The 24,971-nt window shown below is 33.4% G+C and overlaps 1 protein-coding gene across 6 annotated transcripts; it reads right to left on the reverse strand.

Annotated features, from left to right (window-relative positions):
* Positions 1–3,399: 3,399 nt before the first annotated feature.
* LOC308654212 (sulfotransferase 1B1) lies at positions 3,400–24,153 on the reverse strand. 6 transcript variants are annotated; one of them, XM_081303364.1, is made up of 9 exons: positions 24,111–24,153; positions 23,898–23,999; positions 21,461–21,594; positions 21,064–21,192; positions 17,615–17,712; positions 11,982–12,108; positions 11,226–11,320; positions 9,878–10,058; positions 3,400–6,719 (listed from the first exon to the last, which is right to left on the reverse strand). In XM_081303364.1, exons 3-9 carry the CDS (start codon positions 21,567–21,569, stop codon positions 6,607–6,609), a joined length of 852 nt encoding a protein of 283 aa, XP_081159490.1. In that variant the 5' UTR covers positions 21,570–21,594; positions 23,898–23,999; positions 24,111–24,153; the 3' UTR covers positions 3,400–6,606. The 6 variants fall into 6 exon arrangements, with proteins under 6 accessions (XP_081159490.1, XP_081159491.1, XP_081159487.1 ...); XM_081303365.1 differs by having other exon boundaries at positions 23,949–23,999; positions 24,111–24,133; XM_081303361.1 differs by having other exon boundaries at positions 21,461–23,999; positions 24,111–24,149.
* Between the last annotated feature and the right edge of the window lie 818 nt (positions 24,154–24,971).

Consider the following 24,971-nt stretch of genomic DNA (forward strand, 5'->3'; position numbering starts at 1 on the left):
AGAACAGCAACCATAGAGATGCTGGTTGCAATTGATAAGGAGTTGTAAGGGACACTAGCCATAGGCATACTTAACAATGACTGGTTACAATCGATAGGAAGCACAGTTCCATGGACATGCCCTATTGCAATTACATCATCTCACTGGACATAACCAATGGACATTGACTTTCACTGGGTGTAACCAATCATCAATGTGCACCACCAACTTGGTTATATTTAAATCGCTTGTCCACCACATCAAAGAGGCTGCTTCTAGGACATCAGTCAGACTGGCCACCTTGATATCCATCCTCAGATGACTCCATCATTCCCTGTCGTCCAACCATTGGCTGGAGAGAACCACTGGACAATGACAACAACAACAACAATGTCTGCTCTTTGGCTAAGGGAAGTCACTTAGCCTCTGTCAGGGAGCTTGGGATTGCCCTAGGACTGTGTGATTTGCTTGTAATGGTAATTAGTGTGCATCAAATGTTAGTTGGGGTGCTCCAGCACATCCAACACTTTTTGCATTAATTGTTTATGTTTGATGAATAGTGTGATCCAATATACACTTGCATTAATGAAAATCTGCCTCTTTGTAATTATTAACAGCGCAGCTTGCGACATCCTCCTACTCACACTCCCTCACAGATTTGTAGGAAAATTCACCTAATTACCTATCTAGCAAGAAAATTGTTGAAGTTGATGGAGTTTTCCATGGGAATGATCCATTTGACCCCAGTCCAATGACACAGCAATATTTATTGCTTATCATGAAGAGGCTAAAGTATCTCTAATATCAAGGTTTACAAATAAGCTGATTTACAAGACAGCAATATTGCTTATCAGTATTTAAAAAGCACTTGACAAATTCTTATCAAACATATTCTTATCATTTTAAGAGTTATGTTTTCCCATGTGTATAATTTATCACTATGAAAATTTCATCACAAAACTTAGTAACTTCAAACAACAATCATTTTACCGGCTATCAGTTTTGTGAGTCAACTAAGTACTCGCGCACACACACACACAAACACACCATGTTGGTTCTACATCTCTAGAAAATCCTAATTAGCTAGGTGAGGTGGCCTGTGCCTATAATCCCAGTGATTTGCAAGGCTGAAGTAGGAAGGTCGAAAATTCAAAGCCAGCTTCTGCAACTTAGTGAGGCCCTGAACAACTTAGTGAGACCCTGTCTCAAAATAAAAATAAACAGCAGGCTGGGTTTGTGGGTTAAGCCCCCTGAGTTCAATCCCTGGTATAAAGAGAGAGAGGGAGAGAGAGAGATAAATAAAATCCTAACCAATTAACTCTACTTAGGTTGTCTAAGATGTCATTGATAGTGTCTGCTGCTCACACTCTTGTAACAGTGTTCTGTGACTGTCCTGTGAAGAGCTGCCACGTAGCTTGGACCTTAGCACTAATCTAAGAGAGTGAGAGTGATATCTGCAAAGCTTCTTAAGGAGTGTACTTTGAAGTCACATTTTACCTCTGTAGAGTTCTATTAGGTCAAATAAGTTCACTAGCCCAGCTTAGAGTCAGAGCAGGAGCAGTTATGACAACCATACTGCAGTCTATTGCACAATGAACTCTCAAGGAGCTCCTCTTATTTAACAGCCTCATGAACAATTGTCTTCTCCTATGATCAAGTTCATACACTTTATTTTTTTCAATATGAATTTTCATTGCATCCCATTACACTTTTAGATTGCTGTGCTTTAACATTTATGGAACACTTCCATGTGCTATTTTCAGTACTTTATGTAAATTAAGTAACTTAATTTTACCACAGCTTTTCAATTAGGTAATATTATTATTTACATTTTCCCACAAAAACAATCTAGGACATAGAAAGTTTATTGACTTACCCATGTGACTAAAAGATTTAATGATTCAGTTAGGATTTGGATGTAGGCTTTACAACTACAACATCTACATGCTTAACCAAAATGTGATTAAAGCATAATTTTTAAAACTTTATCTTATTTATTATTTTCTATGAATTTTGAATGCAAGAATAGATAATATTCTCACTGGTCAAATACATTAAGATCTATTAGACTATGACTGATAAATAACTGAAGAGAACATTGCCTTTGTCTTTTTCCTACTTGATACTACCAAATTCCTTTCACTCCTCTTTCACTCCAAACAAAACAAACAAAAATTTAAAAACCCCCAAATAAAACAAAACAAACCTTAAGCCAACTATTAATAATATATTCCAAAACTATTGTTAAAAATAGATTAAATTTAAGTTAGTATTCATTAACAGGAAATCCATTACGAAAATGTGTAAACCAATAGGACTAAAAATAAATTTGTATATTTAATTCCATGGGGAAAAGGAAGTTGATGAAATCCAACACTCAATTCTATATTGAAAAATAATGCATTCAATAAAAGAGAAATTAATTTTCTTCAAATGACTTATAAATCAGTTTTACAAGGAAATCTTAGAATCATTTCTATGAAATTTTAAAATAAGACAAAAATGGAATTATCTTCATTACAATTGTAAACATAATTTTAGAACTACAAACAATAAAATTAGACAAAGAGGGTAACTAGTCTTGTAAATATTGGAAAGAAAGACATAATTTATCTTTAGTTTTAGTTCATTTGATGTATATTTGGAAGAATATTACAAAGTACAAGTGAGTACATACAGGAAATTGAAAGATATAAAATTTAAATTGAGATACGAGCAGAACTTTATACAAATAGTGAATAGTAGACATACTATAAGAAATATAAGTTTTTCATAATACCAACACAAAAGATAACAGTACTAGGTTTTAATTTAACCAGATGTATACAAAACCTATAAAGAAACAATTGTAAACACCCAGAAACACAGAAAGAGTCACTTTTATTAAATTAAATTATTGATTTTCTTTCCATCCTTTTCATATTCTCTTTCTCCCTGCTTTGCCATTTTCAGTCTCTTACTCTGAGTACTCATGCATTCAATATTGAGAAACAAGAGAAGATGATTGCCTATTTAATATAATTTATCAATACTGTCTAAAAGTGGAGAGGTGGTATAATGAATATGGTAGAGGAAAAATTAAAACCCAGGGTAACATTTGCATCTTGTAAAGCTTAGCAAAATATTCTTATATCAATTAATCTGCCTTCTTAGGGGGAAAATTACAAATATATTTTCCTTTTGATTGCAGGAGATTTTCATTGATTTTATAAATAAAAAAGTAAACTTTCCTATCCAGACCTTCTCTAGAAACAAATACGCAGACACCAAACCAGGTAGGAATAAAGGGAAACTTGGTATTGAGGCTATCTTTATATTCAGCTACTTTGGAAAGCATTGTCTTGGCATTTTTAATTAATAAATTAATTTGTTTATTTTTATGGTACTGGGGATTGAATGCAGGGACACTCTACCACATTGTTCAGGCTAGCCTCCAACATGTAAATCCTCCTGTTTCCGTCTTCACAGTCACTGGGATTACAGGCATGCACCACCACACCTAGTGGGATACATGATTCTACATGTATTTTACATGATTTTTACATGTATTCTTCATGATTTTATGATGAGTCACACAAAACACTCAAAGGTGTTGAAAGTGTCAATAAGACAATATTAGAAGTTCCCCAAAACACATACCTATATCAATTTACATTTGAAATATAAATACTCTGTTAGCACAATTTAACAATTTCTAAAACTACTAGATCCCTAACAGGTATGCTCTAGTATCTATGATATTGATTTCAACGTAAGTACACAAAGGAAACAAACTTCCACTGAAAGACAAAAAACAAAAAATGAATGGGGGTGTGAAAAATATATGGAATAAAAAGATAAGAACATAGCACTGGGACAAAATAGGATCTTCATAAATAGATAATAAAATTTAATGATTTGGAGATACACTTTATTTCTAAATTAATTCCACTTTTTTGTGCAATAAATGTTATCCATGAATTTTCTCCAAAAATATTCACAGATGTGACAACTGATCTTGGGAAAACAATAAGATTGGATAAAGTCATTTCAATATGCTTGTACTAAGTAGCTGGCTACTTAAAAAGCTTGCTGCTGAAAGTCATGTTTTAATAACATGGAAATATTTTATTTATAACACTCTCAATGATCACAAGTAATAAATGAGACATTTGTGCAGGTAGCTTACTAAAAACTACCTATTCTTAGGCCCATTTTTCCTTCTTGCCTTTCTCAGTTGTCTGAAGAACTCTAGCAAAATAATTGGCTTCCCACATCTCTTTAATATCAAGTATTTGAAAGAGATTATATTAACTTCTTGTCTGTATATGAAAAGGAATATGTAATATGGAGTAGAGTGTTGTCTTGATTAACGTGAAATGGGGCATATACTCAACCGTCAAAATCCTCAAAGGGTTTAACTTTTTAGATAGAACATAAGATCAATGGGAAAAGAGATTAAATGGTGTGGGTAGGACAAGTTAGAACAGATCTCATGAGAACAGGGTAGAGTGAAATGAAATAGATATCATTTCCCTTTGGGAAGTGAGGGCCTAATTGTGCTCTGATGAAAAAAAAATCTTTAAGCTGTTCATTGAATTTTTTCTTGTTGTTGTTACTATGGATTGAACTCAGGAGGCACTTAACCACTCAGCCACATCTGCAGCCCTATTATTTATATTTTATTTATGCACCACTTCACTTGGCTTTGTTGACTTCTTGAAAAACAACCCTTGACCTGATGAATGAGACTTGCCATGGATGAGGGAATAAGTAAAACATTGCCAGACATTTGTTCTTATTGTCCTTATGTCATGGTACATCAGTTAGGGGAAAAACAAAACAAAACAAAACAAAATAATAAAAAAAAAAAAAACATTAGAACGAGGTCAATGTAACTGTGTCTTATTTGGAAACTGAATAAGAAATAGAGATGAAAACATTGTTTTAGAAAAATTAATTTGGTGGCAATTTTTTATAGAGTTTCAAAAGATATAAAGCACTTCTGAAACTAAAATCTAGTAGGAGTCTCACTGTATGGTGCTGAGAGTGAGCTTAAGAGTGAGGGAATCTGAATGGATATTTGAATCATAGACTAAGAAATGAAGAAGAGGCAATAACCCACAAAAGAGTAAAGGAAAATCTAATTTTTTTGTACTTTTCATTCAATGCACAGAAAAATATCTGGAGAATAGTTTAATCTTACAGTATTTTTTGTTGCTGTTGAATCAAGTCCAGTGAGAAACTTATTCCAAAGAGGAAAACTAGGGAAAGTAGGAATTATTATATTCTGCTAGTGAAATTAGTTAGTGCAGCCAACCCATTACAAAGATTAAAGTCTAGTTCAGATTTTTTTTTCCCCAGTAACAGACTATAGTAGCAGAAGCCCATATGTATTCAGGCAACATTTACTCATTGTTAGTAAAGATAACAAATAAATAGACACATGATTGGCTTACTTTACTTCCTTCTTAAAAACAATATTCTACATAGCTGGTATTCATAACATGCGTAGACTTATAGAATTAACTCCTTCAAAATATGTTTCTAAAGAGCATGAACACAAGTTGCTTATACTAAAATAATTTATAATATACACTGTAAATGTGTAGAATATTTCCAGAATCAGAGGCAATCATTTCTGGGGATTTAATACTACTTTATTCTTCTTCTGGGATTGAAAAGGAGTGTAGTTACAGGGTGAAGGAGTGTTTCAACTATTCCAGACTGAGAGTGTATATTTGCAAAACTGCAACCCACTGATATTTGTATTATGCCTCAGGGAGTCTACAATGCATTTGAAGTTCCAACTCCTGGAACATGGAAAGGCCCAGTCCAGAGCACTCTAATGAGCTTCAGTTTAAGAACTGTGGCTTTGGATTTAATTTGGCACATGCACAAAGTTTTTGCTGCACTTGGATAGAGGCATAGTATACCCTTATCTTGGGTGCTATTAAGGAATCCAAATCTATTCGGAAAAAGATCAAAGTGACCAGAGCACTGCAATGTGTGATCTATAGAAATTGAAAAGGGTTTCCTAAGAGAAGAGGACTGTCCACAAGAAGCAAGTCCTGGTGCTCATGGAGACAGTCTCTAAGAGACAACCTCCAGTCCCCAGGGAAGACCTTAGAGAGAATAATATAGGTCTTTGCCCTTTGGAGACCTGGACATTAAACAAGGTACAGAAAAAAAAAAATTATAGGATCTGGAACATGAACTGTGTTATCCAAATAGAGGAATATGAGCTATGACTTTAGGAAGAGTTTGACACACCGGGTAAACAGCAGTGGAACACAGTGTTCTGGGTCAATAATTCATCAAAGGAAACCAGTAGAGGCAGGAAATATAGTGTCAGGTTATAAACAGCAGTCATAAGATAGGGAGACTGAGGAGGGTAAATACTGTCTTATCTGGTCTAATCTAGGAAAAGGCAGGATTAGCCTACAAAACAGGAATGATGGGCCTTGGCTTTGGGAATTAGGAATCTCAGAGGCAGAAGAACAAACTGAAGCCTGATTAATGATGCTGAAAAATTCAAAGTTTTAAAATATGCTTTTTCTTCTCTATAATCATTTGATTGCTCAGCCAAGTCATAACTGCTTTGTTTCTAAAAACTACAGGTCATCTTCTATTTCTTCAAGTTACAGTTTAAATCTCTGTGCGAAATTGAAGTGTAGTTCCAGATATTTCGTTTTTATAAAGGGCATCAAATTTCTCATTCTGGGCCACTGTAAAGTAATTTTTCCAGTCACCAGTAATCCCTAAAAATAAAAAAGAAAACATATGAAAGATAAAAACATATCCATTATGAAGAAAAACCTAACATGTACCAAAGGAAAGATTAGAAGCCTTAAGAAAAAACTTGTATATGAAAACTTTAAAATGTCATTTCCTTAAAAAGTTGGACATTTTCTCTCATCTGTAAATGTGACTTATATCTAAACATACAGTCTAACCTTTAAAAAGTTAGAAAGGCTGATTTTCTTATACAAATACATGGAAGTAATTTTTTTTCCTGAGAGAGATTTTTTTTTTTTTTTACTTTCTCTGACTGTTTTGGGTCATGGGGTTATCACTGTATTCTCTGGATCAATAGTGAGGGCATAGTATGTTTCCTGAGTTACTTTGGGAAAATGTACAAAGAAGATTCATTAGCCCAAAAAAACTATGAAACAGAAAGCTGATGAGTATAGTTTTCTAGTATTTATAAGTGAAAATGTGATGATATTTGGAAGATACTTGTTTTCATCAGGTTTGCACTTTTTTGCAGTTTTGGTAAAAATCATAATAATAAAATCACACATATAACATCCCTGAACATCTTTTCAAAAATTAAATGGGGGGTATAAATTTACATTTAATTTCTCATACTTGGATGGTTATAAAAACTATTTTTTTTAAAATGAATGAACTGTTAATGTGCAACAAATGTTCTTGTAATAATACATTTCCCATTTTATAAAATATTAACTATACCACATTGAATTACAAACTATGTTAATTCATGATACTTTAATAAAACTTCTAAGTTCTCTAAGTGAAAAAGTCCTTCTAACAAGGTTGTTTCCTTGGTTATTATACTTTATTTTATGTTCACCAGATGTCAGTAGCTCTTTGTAATGTACATGAAGATCAACACAGACATATTTGGGGTAGTGCATCTTCAAAAATGTCATTAAAAACAGAGAACACAAATTTAAGAAATAAAAGGTTGTACATTAAGCATTATAGGGGTCTTCTGATCTGTGAATAAATTATGCAATATACACAAACACTTTGTAATAATTTTTTAAATAAACTAAACACTAACTAAAGGCCAGATATTTGTTTTGTTGCAATTTGGGACATTGGATATCATCTTTCCCCTCCCTATTATGGTGTCTGTTGTGCCACTAAATGAGGACATTGATTTTTCCATGAAGTAGCCTTCAAAACTGGGCGTGATTGACTCCTGTTTCCTATACCCGTTTCAGCATTCAATTTTATGATTCTTATACCCCATCATTAGCTCTGTGAAGCAAATGTTTGTGTCATTTATCCCTAAATGGCCTAGATAATAGTGCTGCAAATAGGTATTCAAAAAGAGCTTTTCCTGTATGTGAATTTTTGAGTGAATACATGAAAGAGTGAATGAATGAATCTTGAACTATGTAGACTCATAATATTTATTTATTTATTTTTTGGTTGTAACTGGACACAATATCTTTATTTTATTTATTTACTTTTTATGTGGTGCTGAGGAGCAAACCCAGGGCCTCCCACATGCTAGGTGGGCACTTTATAGCTGAGCCACAATCGCAGCCCCGACTCATAATATTTATTACTTCTTTATGTGTAGTTTAGAAAATGCCCTAAATGCTTTCATTTCATTTGCTACAATCCTCCCACAAAGCTTGAGCCATAGGTGTTAATATTTTCCCCATTTTGTCAGTGAGGTAGGCATAATTTTGGTGGGGGGACTTAATGTATTAAATGTCATAGATTTTAGCAAATGCATAGCCTGGATATATGCTTTAGATCTATCTAACCACAAATGTTTGTTCTGTGTCACCACTAGAGGAGATACAAAAGCTGACCCATTATTAGACAGATACTCTTTACTGTTGAAATTGGAGAAGTCATAGCATCCAAATAAAGAGCTGGTCTTCTCTACTTGTACATCTTATGAGATACCATAGGATGGCCTCTATTTTCATGTGATTGGAGGTAAAACTCTCCTGGAAATTATGTAACTTTAACTCGTGGACAAAATTTGCATAAGGAAAAGCAACAAATAATTGATTTCCATCCTGTCAAAAACTACTATAATATTTATGTGTTTATTCCACACAAGACCAGTGTTCATCAAACAGAATAACCAGTTACTATTCCCAACTTTATGCTCAGGAACCTCAGCCCTGACACTAGCCAAAGTAACCAGTGGTCATAGAAAGAAGGAGAGTACAAAAATACTCTGATGTTTAATATTAATATATCTTCCTACAAATAGGCAATTCTAACATCGTAAAAATAATCCAGGGACTGGCATGTCATGCTGAGGACAGCCGTGTTGAAAGTCCTTGATATGCTCTCACATAATTGATTTTGTTACAGATGAGCTTGACTGATATTTATTCTTTCTCCCTCCACCAGCATGATAATGTTCCAGAAGTGGAGGAAAAAAATGGACAATTTGTATTCATCTGTTCAGTCCTTTTCAAAATATGAATTTGATGTATTTTTCTAAACTTTGTGGTAAAGGATACATACTACCTTTAAAAATCCATTTTGAAGAAGGAAATATTAAATGTGACTCCTTAAGAAATGATTTTATTTACACAATTTTCTTAAATGAGGTAAAACTGTATGTCAAAAACAAATGCTACATTCTTCTATGTTAAATTTGTACCCTATGTATCCTGTAATTCAGATAGTATCTATGGGGAGCAACAATTTCCCAAAGTGCTAAAAATTTTTAAAAATGCTTTCTTTTGGTGAATCTCCTTAGTAAATTTCTCACTATTGTCTAAATGAACTGGTGGCTGTAAAGAACAGAGTTCTGTAACTGAGTAAAATTCCTATATCATTGAGGAGTGGAAAGGGGCCTATGCCAATGTAGACAAAGAATTAAAGAAGTAAGAATGACAAACTTGGAATTATATCACAATTGTCAAAAAATCACTCTCACTTAACAGAATAGTAAATAACAGGAGAAATATTCTTCAGATATTTAATGTTTTCTACAAAGAGCTTTCACACATTGCTTCATTTAATAATGTTGACCCTAATTGAGCAAATTTTGGTGCTAGGTAAATATCAGTGTCCTATTTTTACAGATGAAGAACTGAAGCCTAAAGAGGCTAAGTAATGCAGAAGAGGTCATAGAGATAATCCTCCAGAAGAAAGTAAAACAGAAAATTAAAATGAACAAAGAATTTACCTTTACGCATGAAAGGGGATTTGCTGTGATCCAACATTGCAGTGGGCAGGTGTGTGTAATTCACCAGAGGATTGTCCTTCATCACTTCAAATGAGGTGTGATGGATGATCTTATCCAAGATCTCATCATTTAGGTTCTTCTCTAGAAATCTAGTAATCTTCTTGATTTCCTCCTTTGGATTCTATCAGTGGGTAAAACACACATCCAAGGAAATGGAAATTGTGTAAATGACTATCATAATGTAAAAAAAATACACATTTATAATTTTCTTATGGGTTGATTCTAAATGTTGAAGGAAATTTAGAGTTGGTTGGGTGCATTCTCCTTAATTTTTAAAGTAATTAAACATTGACAACTCAAAATATGTTCACTTTGAAAACTAACTGAGTATGCCCAACTTTATTGGTAATAAACTCTTAAGAAATACAAGTTGCAGAATCACATCAGTCACACATCCACATTTTTACATAATACCATATTAATGACTGTTGTATTCTGCAACTTGTATTTGGGGTAAAAAATGGGAGTTCATAACCCACTTGAATCAAATGTATGGAAGATGATATGTCATGAGCTTTGTAATGTTTTGAACAACCAATTAAAAAAAAAAAGATAGTAGATTCCAGGGCTCAGTGGTAGAGTATTTGCCTAGCATGCTTAGCCATGGGTTTAATCTGAGCACCTCTAGGAAGGAAAAAAAGAAAAAAAAAGAATGATTGATTCAAAGGTGCAAAGATATCAAGACCTAAATTACTCATTAAATATTAAGGATAAAATGAACAAAATATGAAAAGTGGATCATTTTCAGTTGTTAATGACATAAACTTATCTTTGTAACTTCTTTGGAAGCATTTAAGCCTATGTGGATGTGTCTAGAAAGATTTTGGGAAAGTTAAGCTGAAGTTGAGAATGATGAGTTAGAATTTACTAAACTGCATCGTCTATTTGTATGTTGGAGAGTGACATAAATATTCATGGAAAAAGTGAACATGGAATGATTGCTCAAATGTAGCAAACAATCAAAAAAATCTTGAGTTGATGGACAGTATCCAAAGGCTACTCATGAGTGCAAAATCTGGGTAAATGTAAATTTAGAAGAAAAATTTGAAAAGAAAGGATGGTCAAAAGAAACATAGTAATGAAGAGACAAGAATAATGAATATAAGTCATTGATTTTATAATTAGAATGTTATTAATGATGGTATAAAGATGGATAAGAAGATATAGGAGATAGAAAAGCAATGATATTATTTTGGACTTGATAGATTAATTTTAAAAGTAAACATTAATCTTTATATCCTTGGACAGGGCAGGGATGTTATCTAGAATAAATATCCACCACTTTTACCTCTTTCAAATCTTCATAGTACAAGAAAAGTATTGGATGTTCTTCCTTTTTATTCCACCAGCCCTTCACATGATTAAACCAGGAACCATAGGCCACTAAAACCAGGGGGGAAAAAAGTCTATTTCCATAAGCATTTATTAAATCAATTTTTTCCTGAACAATAAGTTAAATCGTAAAGACATTTTGTGGAATTTGGTTATCATTGGAACTGAGAATATAAAATCAATTTTTAAAAGGTAAAATTACATATTTTTACATGTATAAGCAATTAAATTTTTTTAAATGTGAAATACAAAGGAAACATTTCAAATCAAAATGCATTGACTGCTAATAAATTACACTCGACCTCACAAGGAAGGAAACTATTTTTATACACATTGTTCACATCATATATCTGACTATTATAAATACAATTCAAGCTTAAACTTAAAACTTAAAACAGATCTAACTAGTGATTTGGGCAAGTTAAACAATATTTATTGTGAGCAGAGAATGAGAATGGATTTCTAGCAACTGAGAAAGGATTCTAAAATACTTTCATTATGATTCATATCAAGTTTATAAATTGAATATCAGAGTAAAATGTTAGATATATTTCATTTAATTTTCTAAAATAAAATTCGAATGCATTTCTCCTGGATTTGAATGTACTGACTTGAAAAAAAATTTTTTGAATGAAAAAGTCATAATAGTAATGGTTAATAGTATTGTTTAAAAATTTTAAAAATTATAAATTATAAGCTAAGGCCTACTTACCATCTCCAGTCATAAATTTCTCCAGATATTCTTCCCATGTTCCAGGAAAAGGTTGCAAATTATTCATTAAGTCAAAATGGTAAAATGATACTGCAACATCCTTGGCATTTCGAGCAAGATAAATCATCTTCAGGAGGAAGGAAAAAGAAAATGAAATGGAAGGTATTTTTACCAAAAATAAAATTTAAAAACTATAGGTAATTAAAATGGCAGAGTAGGTTTTCTCCTAGAAACTCTGGGACCATAATGTTTCTTCATCAACACCTCAAATATAGAATCAGTTTAATTGATTTTTTTCTAGTAGGGCAATGCTTGTATGAAATGAGAACCTGAGATATCTGTATGCTTTGGAAAAACCTTGTTAGTTTCTGGCTCCCTTAACTCTGTGGTCTACAAAGAAACCATGACATCTTTAGGGAGCACAAAGAATACCAACCAATTTGAAAATAACAAATTGTGAGACTTTGGGGCCCTAAACTCTACCACTTAAGTACCTGGAAGCACACGACAGGTTGAAAAAGATGACTGCAGTGGAAAGCAAGGACAGGCATTAAAATCAGTTTATAGGGGTTATCAGTTTAGAAACTGGAAGACACAGATCCACTTGCCCTTGCTTTTCTCCTCTAAAGATCACTAAAACCCTAGAAATTTTTCAACAGACAGTGATATAGGAATACTGAAACTATATGGAATAGTCACCTCCTAACTTGAGGACATCAATATAGTAAGCTCCCTCTGTGGGGTTTTTTGTTGTTGTTGTTGTTGTTGTTTTTAAATCTCTTGTATGCTGTGAATTGGGCAACAAGGAGGTTTGTGACCTGGAACTATTAGCAAGCATAAACCAAATAAAACAATACCCAGAAAAACCTGATCCTAGACAAAGGATCAGGAAATATAAGCCTAAAAGAGATATACTGGAAAGTCCCAAACTCTATTCTACACCTGGGGCCCATCTACATGACCTGACCCACTGCCAGTAATAGCAGTGACACCCTGGGCTTTCATAGCTTCTGTTCCACAGCTGGGGCCCTCATGGGTAGTTCCATGTACCACAGCAGAAACAGCAGCAGAGCTCTGTTTCTGCATGCCCTCCACCAGGTGGCACAAGGAGACCCAGCCATGAAGGCTCTGTCCTCCTTTCAGAAAGTCAGTCAGCACTAGCAGGTCCAAGGGGGTACCATACGCTTCTGCATAGCATGAGCAGGGACAAAGCAAGATTACCAACAAACCCAGAATGTCAACACAAGAAAAACATTGCAGGGACTCGTGAAAATAAACTCCTATAGGAACAAAGTTCCCAAAATACAGTAAAAATTTATATGCTAAACCTCAACCAGATAAACAACTACTAAAATAATCCCCAAAACATAATGAAAATATGTAGGATCCAAATAAAAATCATTTGTCTTACCCAAAACTAGGAAAATAATAATTTAAATGTGAAAAGACAAAAGACACCAATACTAATATGTATTAAGACACCAATACTAATATTTATTAAATTTTGACTTATCTGGCCAATATTCTAAAACAACTTCATAAAGCAGCTTCAAGATTCAATTAAAAGTTTTTTTGAAACAAATAAAAACATAAGAAAGAATCATTTTATACATGAAAAGTTTTATATACATGGGAATTATAGATCTAAAATATATAATAACTGAAATAAAAAGCTTAATAAATGGACTTAATAGTACTATAGCTGTAATAGAGAATAAAATCAGCATGCCTGAAGATATATCAATAGAATTTACCAGATGTATGAGACAGAGAGAAAAAAGACTAAACAGAAATGAAAAGTACCTTGGGGATCTGTGAGACAATAACAAAAGATTTCATGATCTTATATTCAGAATACCAGAATGATAGGAGAAAGAATAAAAAAAAAATCTGAACAATGATTTGGAGAATTAATGAATAAAACCATCCATATTATTATGGTTTGTATATGAGGGGTCCCCCAAAAGCTCCTGTGTTAATGCAGAAATACCCAGAGGTAAAATGATTGTCTTGTGAGAGCTGAAATGAATCTTACTTTGAATGGACTAACTGGTTGGTAACTGTAGATAGGTGGGGCATAGTTGAAAGAAGTGGGTCACTGGGAGTATGAGTTGGAAGGGTTCGATTTCTCTGTGGTTCCTCTCTCTCTCTCTCTCTCTCTCTCTCTCTCTCTCTCTCTCTCTCTCTCTTTCATGGCCACCATGAACAGAGCAGGGTTCCTCCACCATGCCTTTCCTCCAGGAAGTTCTACTTCTCCTTGGGCCCAAAGTACTGGAGTCAGTCCACCAAGGAACAAACTTCTGAAACCATGAGCCTAAAATAAACTTTTCTTCTTCTAGGTTGCTCTTGTCAGGTATTTTGATCACAGAAACAAAATGCTAACAATCATGCATATTTACAAAAATAAATCTATAGATCCAAAAAGCCAAAAGAACTTCAAAAAGGAGAAACCCAAATAAAGTCAGACTGTTATGGTCTGAGCTTAATCAATATAGATTACAGATTATAAGTTATAGATTATAGGTTATGAAATATTAATTAATAAGTAGGATGATAGGATTATATAATAAGTGTTATAGAATGAATAATGTTAAACTGTTTCTAAGATGTTAAAAATTGTTTTTCTGTACTTCATATGCCCACAAATGTGCTCAAACCCAGGATGTGTTGTCTGTTTTGCTCTGCTAACTGCTGTCTCCGCCCTTGTATCCTGCTTGCTTGACTGCACCTACATTTCCTAGGATATGTTTTTTTTTTCCCCTTATAAACCTCACAGAACTGGGACCTGATGCAGTTCCTTGCAGAGACAATTTGGGTCCTGCAGGGAGCAGTCCCATCTGGCTACATAAAAGACTCTAATTTGGACAAAATTCTAAATGAGAGTGTTTTCTGAGCAATCAGCCCACAATAAGACCAACACAAATTTGTAAATAAACTTCTGAAATATAAGGACAAATAAAAATATTAAAAACCAGCCGGTGAGATGCAACACTGCATACTAAACACCATTGATTTGAATGGCAATGAATTTCTCAACCAAAAATCATGGAAGCCAAAGAAGTGGCATAATACTTTTCAAGTACAGAAAGCAAAATATTGTCAACTCCAAATCTATATGCAGTTAAAACTGTACTTTAGGCAGGAAGGGAAATAAAGATATTCTCAAATAAAAGGGAGGAAAAACTACTACTTGCAGATCTATCTTAAGAAATGGCTGATGGAACCTCTGAAGAAAAAAAGAAAATAATCATAGAAGAATTAAATCTTCAAAAAGAAAAACAGCAAGAAAATGGGTAAACAAGAGGTAACATAAAAGAATATCTTTGACTTAGTGAGTTTCTTCTTTTTATTTTATAATTGAAGCAAAGTTGCACCAGCATCTGATGAGGCACTTTTTTCATGTCCAGGAAATACTTTAGACCATTATGTTTAACATATGGGGAGGAAATAAAATTGAAGATATCTATATTTTCTTTGAAGGAGAAAAATATTGACAACCATAGTCTGTGATAAGTTATATATATTTATACATTTTAGTGATATCTAGAGCAGTCACTAAGAAAAAATATATCTAAAAACAAAAACAATAACAAAAAACTCAAAAACATTATAAACAAGTCAATATGAAACTCTTTTTAAAATAATTCTGGTAAATGGTTCTGGTAAACAAAAAAATGAAAAAAAAATAGAAACAATGGTATGACAAACAACAAAAAGCAGAGGAAAAAACATGATGGATTTCAATTTTAAAATCTCAATAAGGAGGGGAGGGAGGGATAGGGAGGGCAGCAGAATACAACTGACACTAGGATTTCTGTATGTATACACATGGATGTATAACCAATGTGATCCTGCAATCTGTACACGTGGAAAAATGAGAATTCATACCCTATTGAATCAAATGTATGATATGTCAAGACAATTGTATTGTCTTGAGCAATAAATAAATAAATAAATAATAAAAAAAAATAAAATATACATAAATTATATACCAAAAAATAAGCATTTTAAATGTAAATGGTATAAGTATATGTAAATTGGCAGAGTACATTTTAAAAAACAGGATTAAATCACATGATGTTTACAAGAAACTCACTTCAAAGTGACAATAAGTTGAAAGTGGATGGAGAAAGAAATCTAAGGCAAATATTCATTAGTAAAATCTAGGAGTGACTGTATGAATATGAGACAAAATAAAATTCAGTACAAAAAATTACTGGGGACAAGAAAGGACATTGCATAATGACAAAAGGATTAACCCACTAAGGAAAGAATACAATCCCATTGCTCCAAAACAATACTACTTCAAAATACATGCAGCAAAACCCGGTAAAGCTAAAATCAGCAATAGACAAGTCAAAAGTTATAGTTTTGGTGTTTATAGTCCACCCTCACTAGCTGACGGAACCATCAACCAGTAGAAAACAAGAAAGGATAAAGAACTGAATAATATTATCAGACAACAGGGTCTAACCAAAATCTATAGACCATCCCAACTAACAAGGAAAAATGCATTCTTCTTAAGTGTCCATGGATTTTTCACAAAGACAGATCAAGATAAAATATATTTTACAGAATAAAATTATATAATATATGGTCTTTGATGAAAATGGAATCAAGCTAGAAAGCAATAACAAAAAGGCAACATGAAAATACTTAAACACTTGGAAATTAAACAATATACTTTGAAATAATCCTACAGCAAAATAATACATTTCAAATGAAATAAAAAGATTCATAGTATTGAATAAAAATTAAAGTAAAACATATCAAAATTTGTGGAATGGAACCAAAGTAATTCTGAGAAGAAAATTATTACACTAAATTCTACTCTAGAAATAAATGAAAGACACCAAATCAATAATCTACATTCTTACCTAAAATATTAGAAAAAAAGAGTAATTAAACCCAAAGTAAGCAGGAGAACAATAATAAAGATAAGAGTACAAATCCATGAAAATAAAAGTAAAAATGTAATAGAAACAAAAATCTGGATTTTTAAAAAATAAATTAATAAAATTGATAAACTTCTAGCAAGAACAACAAAGTTAAAAGAGACAAGATACAAACAACCAAGATCAAAAACAAAATGGTGGATATCATAACATATCCTAAAACCACTATAAGAATGAGGTGGGTATGTATTATGTGAATAATTTTTCATTCATAAATTCAACAGCTTGGAAAATTACCTCACATTCACAAACTAGCAAAATCAGGTAAAATGAAATCAATAATCTTAATAACACTATAGCTATTGAAGAATTGAATTTGAAATTTAAAACTTACCCCAAAGCAAATATGCAGGCACAAATAAGTATTCACTGAAAAATTTTACCATACAAATAAGAACTAGCACTCTCATGTTAAGTTTTTGAAGAAGGCCACAATATCTAGGGACAGCAGAGGAATAAAAGTAATAACACTGTCTTGAGGTTAGGATTATGTTGCTACTCAAGTTTAGATATGTTAGGTATGAAAGCTTACACTAATTTTTTTTTTAATTGAAACAATTCCTCATGTAGCTCAGTGCTCATGGTCACAAGTCAATTAAACAACTGGCCATTTTCTGACTGTGAATGGGTAAAGAGACAGGGTCACACTCTAAAATCAGCTTGCAGTCAAGAGAATACCTTGCAATTGTTCTCCCAGAAAGACTTAGGAAGGAGGTCAATTGGTAGATGTGTCTTGATGAGACGAGGTGATGGATTCTTCTCTAATTGTTCTATACCTGGGGAATTTTAGTTTGGTATTTAGAAATATTAGAGTCTCCAAGGAGCCTGCATTTCCTTATCTTCCCAGCCAATTTTTCAAGAAGCTTTTGAGTAGCATATCATGTAGCTAAATGTTGTGCCAATTACAGGCATTTCTCTATATTCCAAGAGGTAGTATTGTGTAATAATTAAGAGTTTATAACTTGAGACTATCCTTCCTGTGTTAAAATCCTGACTATCTTTTATTCCATTGTGAGATATTTTTAAAATATCTCTATGTTTCATTTCCCCCTTCTTCAAATTAAGGAAATGTAATTCCCCCTTTAGTAATTTAAAGGTTTATCATATCTCCTTCTTCAGGTCTCTCATCCAGTAAATCTTAAAGTCCTATGCATCCTATTATTGTTTTACACAGTATTACTTATATTCAATCTAACGTGTAAATTACCTGTTCATCCTACATAATCTTGCCACATCCTGCATAGGAAGTTCTGCACACAAAAAACTGTATCTAATTTACCCATTGAAAATAATAATGGTTTCTGTTGTTTGCAATAATTTATTATATATGTTAAGTCTCTCAGTTACCATTATAACACTCTTCAAATGTTCCATATGACACATATTTGTGTTTGTTTACTTCCTTGTTTACTGTTTATTCCCATACCCACTTCCCATCCTCACTTCAAACATACACAATACATTTGAGACTCCAGCAAAGTAGGTAGATACTTATTTCCTTCACCAAGTGATGTCCAGTACAGCAGAGAGAACAGCACATGATTAGCATCAATAAAAACCTTCTTACATCAATAAAAATAGGATTGGCAGAAGCAAAATGACTAGTTTAATTTTAATTTCAGATAAAAAAGATACTTTTTAGAATAAATATCTCCCATGCAATAATAGTCAGTTCTCTGAATTTTCAATTTAATTGAGTTTCTTGTATTTTATCGGAAAACCAATTAATTATAGATCTATAAAACTCAACCAGTGGGCTGGGGTTGTGGCTCAGTGGCAGAGCACTTGACTAGCATGTGTGAGGCCCTGGATTTGATCCTCAGCACCACATAAAAATAAATTAATTAATTAAATAAAGTTAAAAATTAAGGAAAAAAAAACCTCATTTGAGGATTTTATTATACTTCTAATCTGGTAGCTATTGTCAATTTCCCTAGCATAGAGAAATGAAAAATTGTAATATCCATAATTCACTACTTCTGAATGTCCATGAATTTATCTCTGTTTCTTTTATGAAGTTTTTCCAATATCTGTTTTTCCAGGTTCTTCCCTGAGTGTTCCTGAACAATTGCTTTCCCTTCTCTGTTATATCATCATTTCACCATATGAGTCTCTTTAAATGAGCCATTTATATCCATAAATATGATTGTTAAGAAGTATCACAAGTATCCCCATTCAGGATGCAGAGTAAATCTCTGGGCCAGAGTTTACCTTCATTTCCTGGTGGAACAACTATTCCCTCTCTGGCAGCCCTACCCAGCTTGTCTCAGTTCCTAACACTGCTTCATACCAATGACCCATCATCACTTGTCTCAGATTATTTGGCTCAATCACTGTTTCATTTTATACTTTCCTATGAATTTGAAGTCTTACCCCACTTGGGAAATCATTTTGGTTACTTCCCCAGCATAATCCTTCAGTTCCAAGCCTTAGCAGTTTATCTTCAGCCTACAGACAACCACACCAAGGATTGACACCTTCCCAGTTGATCTCTGTTTGCCTATGGAATTAATCAGTCCAGCCTGTCTGCTGAGGGATACGTCATTTATGGGAGAGGATTTGGATTCTGCTCTTGACATTCATAAGCAGGTTTACCACCATCCATCTTCTTATCTCTGGTTTCCAACAGCACTTCAGAGAGCCAAGCTTCCCTTCAGCTACCTTTCTCTCATGTCTGTAGGACACCATGCTCTTTCATTGCCTCTTAGGTAAATGACTCTTTCTTTTCTGTGTCTTTGACAACTCCTATCCCTGTACTAAGCCTCCACATCTTGGTGGTTTCCACAGAGTCCTGCTCTTCTCAAGTTTTTTCTCTGGCTTTCCCTGGGCAATAGCATGGCTTCGCATGCCCAATAATCCTGAGAGTGGCCTAATGCATATATTTCAGCATGTTCCAAATACTATAATTTTAATTCGTCATTTAAAATTTCCAGTGTCATGTCAAACCAACCATTTCAAAGATGAATTATTAACAGTCTTACATCCAGATGTATTCCTCTCCAAATATTTTCCATAATAGTAAATGATTCCCTAGTCCACTTGGTTTTTCAAAATAAAACTCTGGGAATCACCCTTGATTCTTTTATTTCCCTTACATTTCTTACACAGTTCATCAATACAATAAGAACATCATATGTCTTGTCTTGAATCCTCAGTTCCATCCCCTCAGCAGCCAGCGGAATCATTGCATTTTAAATAATAAAAATAACAAAGCTCTATAAGCTCTTCCTTGCTTAAAACACTTTTGTGTCTTTTGCACTATGTTTAGAATAAAATTGAATAATGCATTAAGAATCACAAGCCTTACACAATTGGTCTTTGCTTAATCTCTGTTTGCTTTACATGCCCCTTTCCCCTCTTTTGTTGGTCATGTTTTAATCCGTGTCCTACACCAGAGTCTTTTCTGCATCAAGGACCTCATGCCTAAGGCTTTACCTTCCTGGAATGTGCTTTTTCTGACTGTGTGCATGGCTTTGAGTCTTAATTCCAAGTAGCTGCCCCTAACATCTAACCTAAAGGAAACTCTCCTATCTTTCCATTTCCTAACATCTGATACTTTGTAAGACTAATAATATGGATATATTGTTAATGTATTGACTTTTTAAATATCACAGTATTATTGTAAGCTTCCCAGGAATGGAATATATAATTAATATTCATTTTGTATCTGATTAACAGCAAAATGAAGTACTTTAGAAATACTCAATAAATATTTTTGAAATGAAAAATTAATTTTATAAATAATAAATTCTCTTCCTAAAACAGGGATGGAACTTCTTTGCTTATTGATGTAATTATAGAAATGTCTTAAATTTAGAGTTTTTGCTTTAGTCTGCCAAATTCTACACAATAAAAGACAATAAAACATAAGAAGTGTTGTTTATATTATTAACCAAATTTTCAGTTATTAACTTCAATCAAATAATATCATCTTTGGTATCATACCTGGATATGAAATGGACTAAACAAGTTTTTTTTATATGCCTTACTTATCATATGGCTTGCAAACTTTCATTTCTTGCTACCAAATCTACTTGATTCTTGAAATGGGCCATTACAGATATAATAATACATATGCTGTGTAAATAATATTACAAAATTATAATCACCAGGTGACTTAAATTTACCTGACATTCTCATTCCAGGAACAGCCATTTCCAGCATGGGAACTTTAGCAGTAATAACATCTCGCTTACATTTTTCAACATCTCCATCATTTAGAACCATGTCCAAGATTTCACTAATCCAAGTGGTACCTGTGGGGGAAAAGCAATATTTTTATAATCAGTACTTAATTCCAGGGAGTAAAAGTAGAAGCTTGTGCTCTTACTACATTTTATTAGAAACTTAATCCTCGTTGTTTCCATTTCTATATGACAATATCCATTTAATACACTGGAAATAGATGGTGGCACTAATGGATAGGAATGTTAACTTTACTTAGGATGATAATTTTACAAAGAAGTTGATTCCAGAAAACAAAAATTGAAGTCAGACCTGCATCAGTCAGGCTGCAGAGCTTACCTGATTTGGGGTAAGTGGCTATCACAATGTCATCTGGCCTGCTGCGGAACTGTTCAATCCTTTCCCAGTTGTGTGCAAAAGCATAAACCATGGGGCAGCCATGGACCATCTTCAGATTTTTTCGCAGGACATCACTTGGGGAAATCATTTTTGTGGAGAGTTGTACATATATATATATATATATATATGTGTGTATATATATATTAGACTTCCTACTAACAGTTAAATCATAGAGAAATAAAGAGAATAGACATCAGAATCTGAGTGAGAAATGTCATCCTGGAGAAAATGCAATATAACAGAAAATAAAATTGGCCTTTAACACACTGAGTACACAAAGATCTAAATACAAAGAGCATTTTTGTGAGCATAAGGCCACAAATTGCAACAGCAGCAACTGGCTCAGTGACAAGCAGAACAAAGGTCTTTAACAGAAACTTCGGAAAGATATAGAACTACACATCTTATTTTCAATTAAAATCATGTTTCACAGAAATATACTAAAAATCTGGATTTAGAGCAGAACAAATCTCTTACTGATCATTAACTTGTACGTTGTACCTCATTTTCCTTTCAGAAAGTCTATTATCATTCTTACCCTTGCTCTGTAGGTAATGCATGTGTTTTCTCTATTTGCTTCTAAGATTGTTTTCCTTATCACTAGTTTTGCACAACTGAATTATGGTGTTTCTTGATATGTTATTGTGTGTGTGTGTGTGTGTGTGTACACAAGTATAAACTTTAGCTATACTGAGCTTCATGGAATTGTGAGCTTATGGTTTCTATTAAATCTGAGTGATTTTTGCCATTGTTTCTTCAATTTTTCATTTTTATTTGGTACCGTTGCTTTATATTTATCAAATTAATTATTATTATTCACTGCAGTCCACATGTAAGCACCATGTGCTATTGGTCCCATCTGAGTTTGTTATAACTGTGGAGTCCCAGGTCTCAATCTAGAACCAGAATTTAAATTTTAATAAGATCTTCAGATAATCTCTATTCTCTTAAAACTTTAGAGGAGACTTTAAACCACCTTTAACTTACTCTCTGACAGTGTAGGGTGTGTATAAATGGTTTATCACAATGAATTCAATACTTCCTAGAAAATACATTGCCTTGATTTTTGTCAACGTGCATTTTTTCTCCCTAATTCTTATCCACTCTGAAGATGAATCTTTCATTTTATAGACAGTTAAAGAACCAGAGCTTTGGAGTGTCTGCTCAAAGACAGAGAAAGGGTGACAACCCATGAATGGACTTTAGTCTGTTAACTTGATCATTCTGCACAGACTATGGGCCCAACCCAGAGTTAAACATTGTCTAGTCTATCTCATTCAAATAAGGGTGTTCACAACTTGTAATGGCATTTTTCAACAAAGCAATTCCTCTCTGACTAAAAGTTCAAGCTGTTCATGTTAGAAAAATGTTGCCAGAGAAAGATGGAATGAGTAACAAAACACATCGAGGAGGCCAGTTCTGACACATACCAGTCACATCTGGGATGTGGGTGTGGCCAATTCAGGAAGCTCCAGGGGATTAGACATGAGTTAGCATTGTTCACCCTGACCAGTGGCTGATGAAAAGTTCAGAATTATAGGGGAACAGCCACACAGAGGGGAGGGGGCTGGAAAACCTAAGATGACTAGTGTCATTGACCAGATGTTCAGGAGGATGGTTTTCACTAAAATATAAAAATTATGTTGTAAAAACCTTTTAAACCTACAGGAAAGTGGCAGGCAATTTTTGTGGTTGTAAAGTGTATTCTACATGACATATAAAGTCTTCCTTCCTGTTCAACTTAAGCCATAGGCTGAAAATTAAAATGTCTAAGACTGACTTAAAGATTAATGGATTAAAAGGGAAAATGAAAAACAATACTGCTCTTAGAAGAAACTGAATCATTGGCCATTAAATATAAATAATTCTTTATAAAAAGACACTTATTTCCACTCGTTTAATTCTAACAAAATTCAACTGTATTAGATCCACATCCAATTCCAGCTCCCGAAATCAACATAAAAAGAAAGCATATTCTGTATTCTGGAATGTGCTTTAAAGTGGTATGTCTGTATGTATGCCTGTGTTCACACGTGTGTGCATGTATGTGAAGGGAAGATGGGAGAAGAAAATTGAGGACTTGAATAGGATTTCTTTATCTGAAAGTACCTTGAAGTGTCAAAAGAAGATCCCCAATCCTGGCAACACTACGGAAGTATCCCAGTGAACCCAGAAAAAATAAAAGTGAATATTGAAAGCTTGAGAGATTTTACATAGCATAAACAGCAGTACTGAATATCCCATGGGAACAATAAGAATCATGTGAAAGATGTTCAAATTATGAAACTGATAAAAACAGAAATTGTTCTAATGGGCACAATGCTCTGTAAATGTAGGACAGAATCTTTAAGAAAACAAATCAAAAAGCAAATTTTACCTTCCAATTTAACTTCCTTGTTCAGTTTTGTTTTCAGTCAGTGGTACTTACTGTGATGAGTCCTTGGAGTCAGTGGTGGCCCTGGGGACTTCAGCCGTAACACTAGAAAGATAAACAAGTCTAAGGACAGATCCAACACAGCAGTCAGTGATAGCAGTCAGCGACTCCACATGCAGTTACAATGTGAAGAGTTTGAACTACACACACACATACACACACCACACCAGGGCCTTGCTGTCTCCACAGCTGGCAGAACCAGGAAGCCTGGGAAAGGAAATGGAGGAGGGTGGTGACTAGAAGTCAGCTCAGGCCAAGTTTGATTAGATTTGAATTCCCCCACAGGATACAAAGGGTCTGAGAGAAACTCAGCTGGAAAGCACATGAAGGGTCAGTGGATCAAAAATATTTTGCCTCACTACTAAGAATGTCTTGTAATAATTTCAATTATAATGAAAAGTGTTTTTATAACCAAAAAATGTATTGTAATATACACACTGATTTTAAGCTGAATTTTGCTATTATTATAAAAAATTATTTGTTACTTTGGAATAATTTTTAAAAGAAAAATAATTAAACCAAGTGAAATATACTTGGAGAAATCTGCACTAATTTAAATTCACATCAGCAGAATATCAACATACCTTTATCCATCACAGTGATCAATATTTGATAAAGGTGAATTTGTGGTGGTGTATGATCTTAAAATTTTTTTTTGTAAATTGTTTTACGTGGCTTTTTTTAGTTACATTCAAGCTGGATTGACTTATATTATTCTAATATTAATTTTTAGGGGGTATCAAGAAAGCTGCTATTAGTCCATTCTTGTTTTACTACTGAAACATATACGTTATTGTGATAGCCATGTGTACATAAAAGACATTTATATTTTTTCTTCTGTTAATGGAATATCTCCCCAAGTTGCCATTTTCCTTTTATTTTTTTCATAGACTGTTACATGCAATGAGAGCCTGATATTAAGGAGAAATTTTAGTTTTTGTTATTTATTTTATAATAGAAAAATTTTTGTAAGAAAGGAACTATTTCTTAATGCTTTTATGAAAGTATATTCTTAAG

The sequence above is a fragment of the Spermophilus citellus genome (assembly GCF_964194105.1).
Source record: "Spermophilus citellus genome assembly, chromosome: 8".
NCBI classification, from domain to species: domain Eukaryota; kingdom Metazoa; phylum Chordata; class Mammalia; order Rodentia; family Sciuridae; genus Spermophilus; species Spermophilus citellus.

What these genes read in the sequence shown, in the direction of transcription:
- LOC308654212 (XM_081303361.1), bottom strand. Translation starts at nt 21,608, where the DNA reads ATGATTTCCCCAAGTGATGTCCTGCGAAAAAATCTGAAGATGGTCCAT. An exon ending in TCCTGGAATGAGAATGTCAG is followed by an intron (nt 17,713 to 21,063) that starts GTAAATTTAAGT and finishes AAAATTCCCCAG; the next exon opens with GTATAGAACAATTAGAGAAG. An exon ending in ATCCCCTTTCATGCGTAAAG is followed by an intron (nt 6,720 to 9,877) that starts GTAAATTCTTTG and finishes TTTTATTTTTAG; the next exon opens with GGATTACTGGTGACTGGAAA.